The 13,971-nt window shown below is 38.7% G+C and overlaps 1 protein-coding gene across 1 annotated transcript in view; it reads right to left on the minus strand.

Annotated features, from left to right (window-relative positions):
- Window positions 1-13,971, minus strand: part of kcnh5b (potassium voltage-gated channel, subfamily H (eag-related), member 5b) — a 158,104-nt gene that overhangs the window by 101,596 nt on the left and 42,537 nt on the right. Inside the window, exon 7 of the mRNA XM_042500812.1 lies at window positions 628-785. Within this exon, the coding sequence (XP_042356746.1) occupies window positions 628-785 (158 nt within the window). The remainder of the gene's footprint in view (window positions 1-627; window positions 786-13,971) is intronic.

The raw sequence follows: 13,971 nt of genomic DNA on the forward strand, positions 1-13,971 counted from the left end.
TTTAATCCTTGAATTATGTCTGCACACATACTACAACATATGCACTATCTCTAAATTCAATGCCTCACATATGATGGGCTACTTCAGCAAACCATAAATATGGTGATTAAAACCATTAATTATTCATGTAATAGCAGACTGAGGAGCATAAACAACATTTAGGGCTTCACTTTGGTCTCTCAAAGCTTATAATTTGTGATTAAGGTACCTTACTTTATGCACTTTTCTCTTTCATTTTGATGTGAAAAGCTAATGCAGCTTTGGAGGTATAAAACTGAGGTGCTCTGTTTGGCAAAGTATGTGAAGTAAAACTGCATAAAAAAATGTTTAAAAAGGGATTCTGTGTTTGCTATAGGGCATAAATACATTATCATATCACTCGGTGTATAACTTTGAGGAAACTAAACAAAGTTTGTAGTAAACAGAACTGCAGCAGATGCTTTGTAATGTACAGAACAGGTGTGGAGAGCAGGAGCAATGTTCAGCATACACAACCAATTAGGAACAGTTAGGAAGATGGATAAATTCCCAGCAGCCAGCAGGAGCTTTTGAATGGCACTAAACTGTGAGAAAATGAGAAAGAGTTCCCTCAGTGAATGTAAAACGCATGAACAAAATGCAGTTTACCAGATGCAGGCGAGCCAGTGAGCCACCAGTCCGAACACGCAGACCAGCAGGACCAGAACGGCAGCTCCGTACTCCAGGTAGTGGTCCAGTTTCCTGGCCACCCGGCCCAGACGCAGCAGGCGGACCACCTTCAGAGAGCTGAACAGACTGCTGATGCCCTGAGATGGAGGAAGGAGGGAGATAACGGAGGGGAGAGAGTGGACAGAAGACAGAGAAAGAGAAATAAGAGAATGTATATGATGTAAACAATAAAAAAGGGGTAAGGAAAGGGAGGAGGTGGAGAATGAGTCAGAAAAAGAGACAAAGAGAAAAGTTCCTCACAGGTGAAAGTCTGGTTTCTGCAGAGTAAAAACTCAGCCAACAACTGACTGTTTGACACAATGTTTTCGTGTCTAAGTGACTAATGGAAGCAACAATTTTTGAAAGTGGTTTAGTGTGAAACAGGAGCACTGCAGCCGGCAGCAGCACAACAGGCTGCAATATAACCACTCTGGGTATGTTTGCACTGTAAATTTACGTCTAAATAAAATTGCTTGTTTTTGCCACTGACAGGCTCAGTGTTTGACAACATTATGGAAATGATTACTACAAAGACAGAACATTTTCTTGAAGAGCAAAATCTTCAAGAGCAAAAAAAAACACACATTTAGTGGATGTTCATTGACACTGAGAACATTTCATGAGTGGTTACATTGCAGTCTGTTTCACTGTTGCAGGCTGCAGTAGTCTCGCTCAATACTGACCCAATTTCAAAAATTGTTATTCCTTTTTGTCATTTAGTGATAAAAACATGGGGAAAATAGGGTCCAGTTTGGTACATTTCAGTTACTCTTGAAACCTTTTTTTAGATATTGTAGTGAGGCATTTTAAAGGGTTTTATAAAATACAAAAGCAAAAACCAACAGTGTTATCAGCTTGTTTGCAATCCACCCACAAATGAATACTTCCTTTTCAAAAAGTGCTTTATATTTACCTCTAAAAAAACACTACCAATATTTGAAATACACAATGAGTCTCTCTGCAAAGACACCTACACACACAGTGAGTAAGAAAGGTGGGAAAATACTTATATATATAGCAGAGGCTTCATTTCCCTGTCCAGCAGGGCTTTATAAAGTATTTATTTATTTATTTCATATCGTACATTCCTAAATTATTGAGCCCTTTGGAACCAAGCTAAAACTGGCACTACTGCATTCAAAGCCACACTTCAGCATTCATCAAAATTGCTCCTAAATGTCATTTCGACCATGTTGTGCAGCTCTAAGCTCAAGAGGAAACAAGAAAAGGTCTCTGCAGCAACTGAAAAGACAGACAGAGTATAGTTGTTTATATAAATCCATACTTTTCTGTAAAAACACAGGAAGTCAAACTTAGAAAAAAAAGAGAGATGACTGGTTGCTCTCTAGGCTATGACCAAATGTAGCTCAAAAACTTGCGTCCGGTGCTCATGGAAAATGGAAACCAACAGGATAAACAGGAAGAAAATCCATGGATTTTTTGTAATTCCACTTTTGGCCACTATGTAAAATTTTTCATCAGAGGGCTTTGGGCACTGTAAAACAGGGAGGAATTACATTAAAAAGCCTTTATCGCAGTGGCTAAATCATTAAAAAAAACAACAACAAAAAAACGTTTCGACCACTGCCGGCCTTTTTCAGAGATGTAAAAACATATTTTTTAAATCCTTTTGACCGGCAGAGGTCCTCCTGTTATTCCTCCTAGTTTTTCATGTTTTTCAAATTTTTGGAGTGCCTGGATTTCATTCCTGTTTATCCTCCAGGAAGTCACACTGTTGGGGTCACAAATCCATCTTCAGGTAAAGCTGCAAATAAGAGAGGCACACAAGTTTAAAATTGGGACTGTTTTTTGTTTAAAAGTTAGCCAGTAAAGTGAAACAAATGGCAAAACCTTCAGTGACTTCATGATAAAAAATAATGCCAGACTCCTTCTCTAGAGTCAGACCAGGTCTAGTGGGAACATGACATGTTACGAGCTCACAAACATTCACTCAGCACTGGTAACTTTAAAAGGGTACGACTGGGAGTACGCACAGAGACTCAAAGGTGCTTTTAACCTCGTTTCCCATAGCAGGTGCCAACTTGTGTTTGACTGGATCACAAAGTGAACTCCCGTCCTGTGAAAGCGACTTGTTTGTACTTTCCAACCCCACAAATATTTTTAAACATACTGTATATACACACAATTATGGTTGCCAGTGTTGTGATGTTTTCCTGTGTTTGTGGTTTCCTGCAGTCTGCAACTATGTGTAACTGAACCAATGATGCTAAAACAACCCCAATTTTACACCATACTCACAGGAGCTGTGTGATATAATCAGAAACACCATGGAACGACTATAATTCGTCTACAGTTTAGCTGTGTCTACGGTATCCACCTTTTCAATTCTCAGGTTGAATTAGACTGCTGAGGGCAAACTATTATCATCTCTCTCAGTTCACAACATACTTTCAACAAAAAACATGGCTCGCAGAGCAATTTATGGCCCTCTAATAAAGCCACCCACATTAAAGTGCAGTGTACTGTGTCAAATACATTTTAATCACAGGCCATAAAATATAAGAGCTTTTTGAAATTAGTACAAAAAGACGGTGCTCTTTGGTGAAGGACATGAATAAATCTAGAAAAAAAAAGGAAGCAACTAAAGTGTAAATCTTTAGGAGAAAAGATTAAATGCCTTTATTACATTGGCAGGTTTTAAAGGTGGAATATAATTAAAAACTATTACTTCTTTGACATGTTTCAGTGTCTAGCCTTCTTCAGGAAGTAGCTTCAGTAATGTTAGCATGATGTCATTTACAAAGCTGGAGTACAAGATTGTTCCTACTTCCTGAAGAAGGCTGGGCACTGAATATATATATTACCGCATATTATTGTCTTGTATCTTTGGACCTACTGTATGTCTTAGCAATTTTTGGAATATCCACTCGAATATGACAAAGTTCTGTGGGCAGAAACTATTTTTTCTTGCAAAAATGAGTTATGAACCACTGACGAGACCGGCAGAGGTTAAGGCTAATGAAACTGAATTTAAAGACTGTTAGTAGAAATAAAAATAAATAGCCAAACGTTGACAAAAAACAGTCTGTTTTGGCTTAACAGCTAATTAAATTGCTACAATGTTAGAAGGGCAGAATTAAAAAATAACTGACATGATGTTCAGGTATGTTTATTTAGAAACAAATGCTGCAGATGGGACTTTAAACCCTGAAGCTGTTTTAATAAACAAACTGACAAAAACAATAATTCTCATAGATCCACTGTCAGTCAGGATGAAATACGAACTCTCATGGACACAAAATAATATTAATGCACAACACCACAAAGCCTTGACACACAGTCTGTCGGCCCTGAGAACATTTTCAGTGCATTATTTTCCCAGTGTAGCTGACCTGTGTCCTCCAAAAGAGACTGGATCTTTATATCCTGCTCCATAAAACAGATTCAGCAAACACATCAGCGAAGAAAGAAGCTCAAAATAAACAAGAGTGATTGTTTTCAACCACAGGAGCAGCAGCCAGCACCCCAAGGCGTCAGCATGCTCTGCACTGTCTGTTTGAACACAATTAACAAAGCTGAGCATTTGGAGCAGCCGGGGACAACACTGTACAACCTGCAGCTAAGTATTTACCAGCATTTTTTTAAAAATAAGAATTTTGGAGCACAGGAAGAAAAAAAGAGTAGCTGTAAGCCAGCAGGGTTATCTAATAATGTAGGCTATGATGTTATGTAATTAAGCAGGAGACAAGCTGCTCTCAGTTTAGCCTTCACCTCCAGCCGGACGCTCTGCTCTTCAGCTGCAAACCAGCTCCATTCAGCCACTGACCTCATTTTAACCCCAGTAACAGTCCTGAGCTGCTCTCCTCTGCTCCACATTCAGACACGATTTCACCCCCGGGTCTAAAAAGTCTGACAGTTTTCATGATTGGAATACTGATATTCAGAGTTTGACTCTGTTTTGCACTCTTCAGCATCTTTCTGCCCCGTCTTAATTCTTGCACGTTCTTCCAGTCCAGATTACGCCCTCCTCTCAATGTAGCCTCTGTTTCACTAGTTTCTGTAACTCACTGGATTTTCTCATTAGGCTTCATAAAGAGATGTTCCAGAGGTACTCTGTCCATTTTAAGATACATTCCACTGGGGCTGTGCGATATCAAAAAATACATCACCTGATTAAAGGGGGCATCTATACAATGCACGGCACAAGAAAAAAGGCCAGTCTAATTTAATGAGTGGTAGTGGAGGTAGTGTGAGCAGGTGAGGTTTTGTGTTTTTCTATCTGCAGAGCTCTGATCATGACTATTTAGTCACATTTTGTAAATAAATTGATATTTTAAAGCTATATCACCCAGCCCCACATTCCACTGCACTGCACAATAAAATCCAGATATCGCTTAGATAAAACAATTATTTTGTAAATATTCAAAAGCTATAACTCCCATGAAGCTCTGACAGTATACAAAGAAATCTGAGGACATAACCTCAAGTTGTTCTTAAGAAATCACATTCACAAGAATAAGAAGGCTGCAAGGTCACAGTAACCTTGACCTTTGACCAGCAAAATCTAATCAGGTTATCTTTGACTCTAGGTGGACGTTTGCACAAATTTAAGAAAGGGCATTCTTAAAATATTACACTCTTGAGTACGTGATGCACCGACAACCTGAAAACAAAATGCCTCTGGCCATGGCTGGCATGTGCAGAGCAACAAAGACCCATTAACACACACTGTTTTTTCTGTTTTTTGAATTCCTCCAAAAAAGCTCACAGAGCAGTGCTCTAAGCCACCACTTTAGTAAACAGCAGAGGTCTGCAGTGGGACATTTATTACAGCACATTAAAAGAACATTTGCTTCACACAGTCACAGCATTGGGATTGGCAGTGATCTCAAAAATCAACAAAGTGACAACTGCTCCTTGGATTGCGACGAGGGAGACTTGTTAACTGGAGTCTTTCCAGTGAGGTTGTCAGGTCAAGTACTTTAAATTAGTCTGATTGGAAGTATTTCAGCAGTTAATCACTGCGGCTACTAATGAAAGGCTATTTTCTTGGGAACTGAAGTTACTCTGAAACTGCCTGTACAAAAAGCCAATTGCTGTATAACCATTAAAAAATCAATAAAACTTTAAAAACATTTGTTTTAAACATCCTATTATAATCCTATGATATACACGGCCTCATCACAAAAGTTTCACATCTCTACAGCTTTCTTCAGGCTGCCAGTACAAATAATTTTTTGGCATATCCGGAGTAAATCCAGATTTGTTTTAGAAATTCTGGACAGCAAAATTTTTGCAAATCATTTGGAGGTGGTTTAAGATGCAGATGCAGACAGACACCATGCCGACACCTTGCGCCCCAGAATTTCAACGTCAGAAGGTGAAAGAGACACTGTGCGCTTCACAGCTTCAGCGTCAAATGGGGAGAGACCGTGCGTCAGGTGAGAGAGAGACACCGTGTGCCATGGAGCTTCAGTGTTGTCTGTTGAGAGACGATCCGGTGTGCCTCCGACTGCTTGAGAGCTTTGCAACACTTTATAGCTTGTAAAGTTAAAAAAAACTCTGACAGTTATCAGTGCAATAATCTGTGTCCAGTGTTATAAATTAGACTGTTAGATTTCGTGGTGCTTCTGAGATGAAAAGTGATAAGTTAACTGTTGGGTAAAATGATCATTCCTGTCATTCCTGTGTGTGAGACAGGTGCAGCAGCATGATCATGAACACTGGTGTCCCATGCAAAAAAAAAACCCCAAAAGATCTGAATGCTGACACTGAAAACGAAAAAACATACCCAATTAAAACTAAAAGTATTTTTTAAAAACTTCTTTTTAGCCATATTTTATCAAATGTTTTTATATGGGTAGTATATTCAACTTTTTTAATAACAGTAGCTACTTAAATTAACTTTATTGTAACTGCAGTTTAATAAATAATTTTGTATTTTAGTAGTTAACATTAGTTTAGAGAGGATATAAAATTATGGAGATATATATCGTGTATTGCGATACAGCCTTAAAATATTGCTGTATTATTCTAAAGCCATATTGTCCAGCCCTATCTGGAAACAATCTGATATATGTCTAAAAATAGTTTGGGGCTGGAAAGTCTGAACAAGCCCTGAGCCTCCCCTCCTGTCAAAGCCAAAGTGTGACCTGCATCACACCACAGTCCCATTTTTAGGCCCAGTTCTTATCACAACAACATCTCCTCGTGTCAGCAATTATAGATCCCACAAATAAAGTCCCAAAACATGGTAAAGCCTGGTTTTCACCTCCAAAAGACTGCAGAGGTCTTGGCTGCACCTTTACCTCAGCTCACACTCATGCTGCAGGATCTTATATCCTCCTCTCTCTGATGCCACAAGCCCAGGCAGCCCTCCCCGTCTCTCTCCAGCCACAGCTTCAAAGGCCTCTCCTGGGACTCGGACGGTTCCCAACTCATATGTAAATGCCCCTAAATTAAGTAGCCACAGGACAGAGCAACACAGATGAAAAGAGCATGAGTCAAGAGCAAGCAATGCATGTAAAATCGTGTCTCATAAGCACCTGTTTATCCAAACAGAGCCCGGCAAAGTGAGACGGCATATAGACGGAGATTACGCGTCCGCGGGGAAGCTCTTTTCACAGCGCTGGCTCTTTCTCTCATTATTTTCTAAGCAGAGGACGCACTGTTGCATGTTCCTGACAGCACTGGGAGCTTAACGCGTTTTCAGCGCTCAATCCGGTGAGCATTAAAAATTTAAAACGTCTCGGCTTTTAGCAAAAGAGCGCCATGCTTCAATTGAGTTTTCAATTGTCACTCTCCACCAAAAGCAGAACCTTCCCCGAGCTGCCAAAGCTGAAAAGTAAAGGTGCTTTTTATACAGTTTTTAATCCTGTCAACATTAGAAACATGAGGATAAACGTCAAACTGAATATGTTTTTAGAAGAACCCTAAAATACATCTGGTTCATTAGCTTTTGTTTATCTGTCTTTGACACATGAAAGACGTAAAATATAAACAATCTGTGGGGATTAGTAGAGTCAGACAATCAGCGACAGACTGTAATATGTTGAGCCGATGAGCAGCGGAGAAGTTTTGTTTTTCTCTAGCTTCCCCTCATCGCTCCATCTCCTCCACACTCCAAAACCATCACTTCAGGCTTTTATCCATCTCTTCATCTCTGTTTTAAAAAGCACAAAAAAACACTAACAATGACTCTGTTCCATGTTAAAGTCCCAGTAAGCACATGACAGTTGGCCAGCATTCATAATACCAGTTTGTACTGGTATTATGCACATACGGGCCCAGTTGTTCAAAAAGTTTGGTTTGGATCCGAATGATTCAGATTTGGAAATACATGTTTTGCTATCCAGGATCAGCTAATCCATCTTAGTTTTGTGCCTGTTTATTCAGAACAACATCGGAGTGGATCACCCGGATCCAGATATAAACTATTCAAGTTTACCAAAGATGGTAGCCAATAATCTTTGTAATAATCTCACAGGTAATTTGAGATTCATGGAGGATTATCTGAGGAGCCTTTTAAAAAAGGAGTAAAAAACCCACCTGTTCAGACATTTGGGTATCATATAGTGTTTTTTTTATCCTGTGTTTTTATCTGCTCTCACTGTATATTTTATCTTTGGTTTTATTTCACTTTTTTGATTTTGATTTTTTTGTGTTTGTGAAGCACTTTGTGAATAAACTTTGCTTGCTTGCAAAAGAACAACGGGTTATATAGCAAAAGTGGGGTCATGTGGGGGACACAAACCTTTACCATACTGAGAGGTTTAATACATACTTTAATGTCTTCTTTATATACTTTATTACTGTGAGGGTTGAAAAAGTGCAAAATATAAATGAATATATAGTTCTATAATATATATTTGACTGATTTAAAAGTTTTATTGCATTTACTCATCACGTCGAAATATGACACACTAGGTGCCCCCCTGCTTCAGATTTAGATTTCAGGGACAGATTGTCAGTTTACACTCATCACTTGTCATTGTCTTTTTTTTCAAATAAACTTTCATTTTCACAGGAAATGTATCATTTCTTCTTGTTAAAAACATGCATCTCTTTTTGAAATAAACTCTAATGTACATCACTGTACATAGGTTTACTTCCTTAAAGTTAGGCAACAAAAGAACGTGGATAGGTTAAAAAAAAAAAACATCATGGTTTGGCTTAAAATAAGCACTTGTTATGTATTTAATGACAAACATCACTAGCATAGAACGCTTTACATACCAGCACACTACTTGGTTATTTTAGTTTCACACAGGAAACAAGCAGCAGGTTCGCAGGTGGAAGTCTGGATGATGTTTGACTCACCCTTACCATACACACTATGTGGACTTTCTTACTCTTTATACTGCAGAAGTTGCCCAGAGCTTCAACAAATGCCATTGCTTGCGGCATCTCATGCAGCTGCTAAAAAGTGCCTCTGTGTGGCACAGCCTGACGCCGACAGGCAACTGACCAAGTGTTGGAGTTCAAAGTGAGACCAGGATTTATGACTGGCCTCAGGCGTGAGGTTTTTGCTTACAGAAATTGCTTTTACATATGTTTATCTCATTATTGGAACTTTGGCCACATTTACTACAAGCTTTTGACACTGTAACTTTATTTAGTAGTGTATATATGATAGAAAATAAGGAAAAGCATAAAAAGTTCCCTTTAAAATAAAAAAAACTGCTGAGAGTCTGTGCCGACACGTATAGGAAATACACACAGTATTACTCAGATGGTACACAGTTAGTGTACCATCTGAAATGTCATTACTCTGCAGTACACGCAGAGAGCAAGCTCTTACAGTAGCAAACACCAGCAATTGGACCCATCCACTGGAAATAACAGCTAAGCAAATAAACGTATGTGCTTTTTTCTGGTGTAATTTGTGAGAAGTAAAAAAACAAAACTAACAAAGACATCTCAAAAACTGCAGCTTTTTAACTGCAAGAGACACTAAAGAATTGTAACCTCAACAGAAATATTGTTTCTTTCCTCCCACTGCCGCTCTCCTATTCTACAGTTTCCCGTTTTTAATCATTTATTTTCACCACACAATCCCTCTTTAAGATTTTATTAAGCCAGCACTCTCATCCATAGCAACTCCATCCTTCTCTTCAGTCCTCTATCACTCCACCTTCCTTCCCTCCACCAATTTTCTTTTGACTTGTACATTTATGTTATTCAGCAGACTCGTTCAGCTTCTCCTTTACTTTCTCCCTCTTCCGTGTTACCATGCAGTGTTAATATCCCACCCCCAACAGCACGGTGCACAGCTTCCTCCCGGCTCTGTCAGCTTGGCTGGCTATGGCAGAGGCAACATGCACGCCACGCAGAAAGGTCAGGCTGGATTAGACCTTTCTGAGCCGCCGCGGCGCCTGCAGACGCACGCTGTGAGTCCCAATTGGCCTGCCGGGCTCCTCAGTGACAGCAGGTGGCTTCTGGACCCGTGGGGAGATCCTCCCTTCCTGACTCAAACCCCCACCACCACCGCCAAAACCTCAACACACACAAACAAACACACCGACTTTTCACACCGCCTCTGCTGCAACGTGACGGAGCATCAGCAAAACTCCGCATGAGACTCTTACATCATTTCTTTGCTGTTTTACAGCCGAACCACTTCAGTGGTGTTCTTGATGTAACTGCTGACCTGTATGTGTTGGTGTAGGTGTTGCTTTATCTCCAAAATGTCAACAGAAAGAAACAGAGAGAAAACAGTTTTTGTAGAACGTGTCTTCTTCTAAGCTTTTGTACTGGATAAGATAAAACTGTACCCACAATCTTAATAGCTGAGATTTGGGGATGTGCTTATATCACCAGAACAGAGTCTAACAGAACAAACAGCATAAGCAGACCAATGACCGACAGACAGGTTGTAAACAAACCCAGTGGCCAAACATTTCATGATAGCCCAACATGCATTCTCCTCTTCAAAACATAAAGTGAACATCTTTTTTCGTTTTGCAGTGAAGCAGCTTGTTATCCAGCCTCTGAGCGTGGCTTTGAAAGCTTCCCATACAACTTGGAGAGACTGGCCAGAATTAAGACCAATGGCAATAAATTCAGACATCCTCTCTCGTATTTTACTAATAAATCATTCATCTTTAAAAAGGGAGTTATTGAATTTCTATTGTTTAGTCTTGTGTAAATTAATTAGGGGAGAGAAAAGTGCGTGGGAGGAAATAACACTGAATTTGGGAATGTAGCACATTCTCCATTAAGGCTTTGTATATGAGCAGGAAATCTATTTGTGAATATGAGTTATGAACCTTGGAGTAAAAGCTGTATTCACGTATGTGAGGGTTCTTTAGGTGCCAAATGTCAGTCAATGTCAATGTATTTTTAAGTTCATTAAAAGCTATAGATAGAGCTCCATCTGATGGGAGAGAACGACTCGACCGGTCCAAAATAATAATAATTACTAATAATAATAATTATTAATTAACTGTGGTCATTAAATCTGTCTGATTTCTGTTTGTTTATATGTTGTTTTATTTTACTTTCACAGTTTTAACATAAGGCCGGGGAAAACAGAAAAGAGGCTCATTTCCAGCTCTTCTTTTTCTCTTGATTAAAGCACATCGTCCCTGACAAATAAACTCAAATCAAAATAACGACTTCTCTGTTGTGGAAAAAAATTGAATACCAAATGCCTTAATCTGTTTAAGCCACTAATCAAGCAAAAGCATTTGTTGCTGACTATGTTACGATTTTCTAATTTTGTTGTATTTGATAGCATTGCAAAGTGAATATCTTCAGGTTTTGGGGCAGTTTGACATTCAAACAAGCAATCTTAAGACATCATTTTATAAAACTGTATACACTAACCATTTAATTGCTAAATAAAATAATTTTTCAGTTTCAGTCCTTGTGACCATTTTTCACCGTCACTGACACTATTAATAAAAAATAAAAAATAAAAAAAAAAACTCTTGAGAAATGTCCGAATTGGGGACACTGGATGTGAATCAGATTGATGTACAAATAGTCATGATTTGACCTCATCATATTGTGTCTTTTACTGTCTACTGTCTTTTCTTTTGCATTAATGGACCAGACAGGAAATGCTATCCAGTGTTTTGGTTTGTATGCTTGTTTTTGTGGGTAAAAAGTTGAATAAAACGAAAGAATAAAAGAAAGGAAGAACACAGCAAAATAAGATGTAGCTGTAAGAGCCATTGCTTACTTTCAACTGAGGCTGAACATATAAATTAAGAGGTTTTCACCTGTGAAAACTGTTGTTATGACGTCAGAAAGATGAGGGAGGTTTTCGTTAGGAATTCGCAATGACTTGTAAGGTCCTCACAAGTCATGCATACATATGTGTTTGTGTGTATTTTTGTGTATGTGAGTTGGCAGTGCCTGCATGTCACCAGCTTGGCACAGCTTGAAACCTGCATTAAAACACAACTAAAAATACTTCCTGCCTGCTTCAGCCATCAGAGACGGCAACAAGGCAACAGCAATAAGTCTATAATAATCTCTGCCATTTTCTTTCACACGGCACCTTAAGCCTCCTACACACTGCCCTCAGTCAGCATCCATCTATTCTTCCAGCCTGCTAATACGGGAAAGCGGCAACAAAAACGTCAATTTAGCAAAGAGGGGAAGAGAGACTCTCACTGCGTCCTCTTTAGTAGCTGGAAATTTACGTGCCATTGATTTCCTCTCAGCCTGTCTCCCCCGCTCGCTGCTGTCTGCTGTTTAAAAGACAGCAGCAGAAAACTTCACCCAGCGGGATCTCATGGAATCCATGAGCGACCGGCAGTGAGGGGCCGGAGGACGAGAGACACCTGAACGCAGACGCAGCGCCACTCCAGACACCAACCGGAGCATCCACAATTCAATACATTGTTCAGTCTGGTTGAGGAAACAGTCTGCCAGCAGCAGGAGAGCGCGCACACACACACACACACACACACACACACACACACACACACACACACACACACACACAACACACACACACACACACACACACACACACACAAACACACACAAAACACACAAAAACATGCTGGGAACTATATTTAACACCTAATGAACATCAAACAAAAACATGGTAAGAAGGCAAATGAGCAACTTAACAAGAAATGACCAAAAAAATAGCAAGAAACTGGTATAAAGTTACAAGGATTTTACCTGAAATTAATCTAGAAAAAAGTGATAAATTTAAACAAAAAAAAAAATATATATATATATTTTTTTAACAAAATTTCAATTGTAAGATAATAATAATAATCATTATCATCATCATCATTATCATCATCAATTATCATCATCATCATCATCATCATATATTTTATTGATATTTTTTTTTTTTGATAATTGTCTAATGATTCTCTCTTTCTTTTACAGATTATTTTTAGGTTATTTTTTTGTCACTTTTTACACTTTTTTTTTTGCGTTTTGCATGACATTAAATGGCAAGTTACTGATTCTGTTTTTCCATGTTTTTGAAGAAATCAAACCAATTCGCTCACATGTCAAAGGTTTAAATTCTTGTGAAGGGCATCTGAGGGCAGCACAAGAAAACTGATGTCGATCCAGGTTTCAAAGGATTAAATACAAATATTTCAGCCACAAAAATCACATCTCAGCTATTTAAAAAAAAAACAAAAAAAAAAAAAACATCCATGGCACATTATGTTTATGCACTCACAATTTCTTTCTGTATATTTAAAGAGGTAATGTACCCCTTGAGGGCCATTATGACTTAAAGTACTTCACGGCCTGTTAGATAATGTTCCAGGTTGTATTATACCAGAGCCACGGGGAATACTAGTTTCTTACTGGCTGAAAGTTGTTGAAAAAGGTACATCAGGACACGTAAAAACACAGATCTGGGCACCAGTTTAAAGAGACAGCCTGGATTTTTTGAAGTGGGGTCGTGTGAGGCACTTATTCATAGTCAGTGTGTTGTATATCGTGGGTGGTGGTCAGCTCGCCTCCAGTTTGGAAAATCAGGCAGAAGTAAAACAAGCTACACATAGTATGACATCTGTGTTGTACTTACAAGCTGAATTACTGTTTATTAACTGTATATTGTGTGTCTGGTTGTCTGCAGGTGCATTCAAATATGTACGCATATTGTGTTAATATGTATGAACATGTATGTATGTGTAAATGTGGGTGTGTTGGGTGAAAATTTAGCACAGACTATTTTTTATCTTCAGTTTGGTCCACCTTTGTTATACTTTTAAGAGATGCTAAGAACTATTTAAAAAAAAGTTTTAATGTGTTTTGTTGGTCTAAATGTTGTTCAGCACAAGAATAAAATGCTGAAGGAGGTGTGGAGTATTTTTTGGCATAAAAAAATAATAC

This window comes from Plectropomus leopardus, chromosome 14, assembly GCF_008729295.1.
Source record: "Plectropomus leopardus isolate mb chromosome 14, YSFRI_Pleo_2.0, whole genome shotgun sequence".
NCBI lineage: Eukaryota > Metazoa > Chordata > Actinopteri > Perciformes > Serranidae > Plectropomus > Plectropomus leopardus.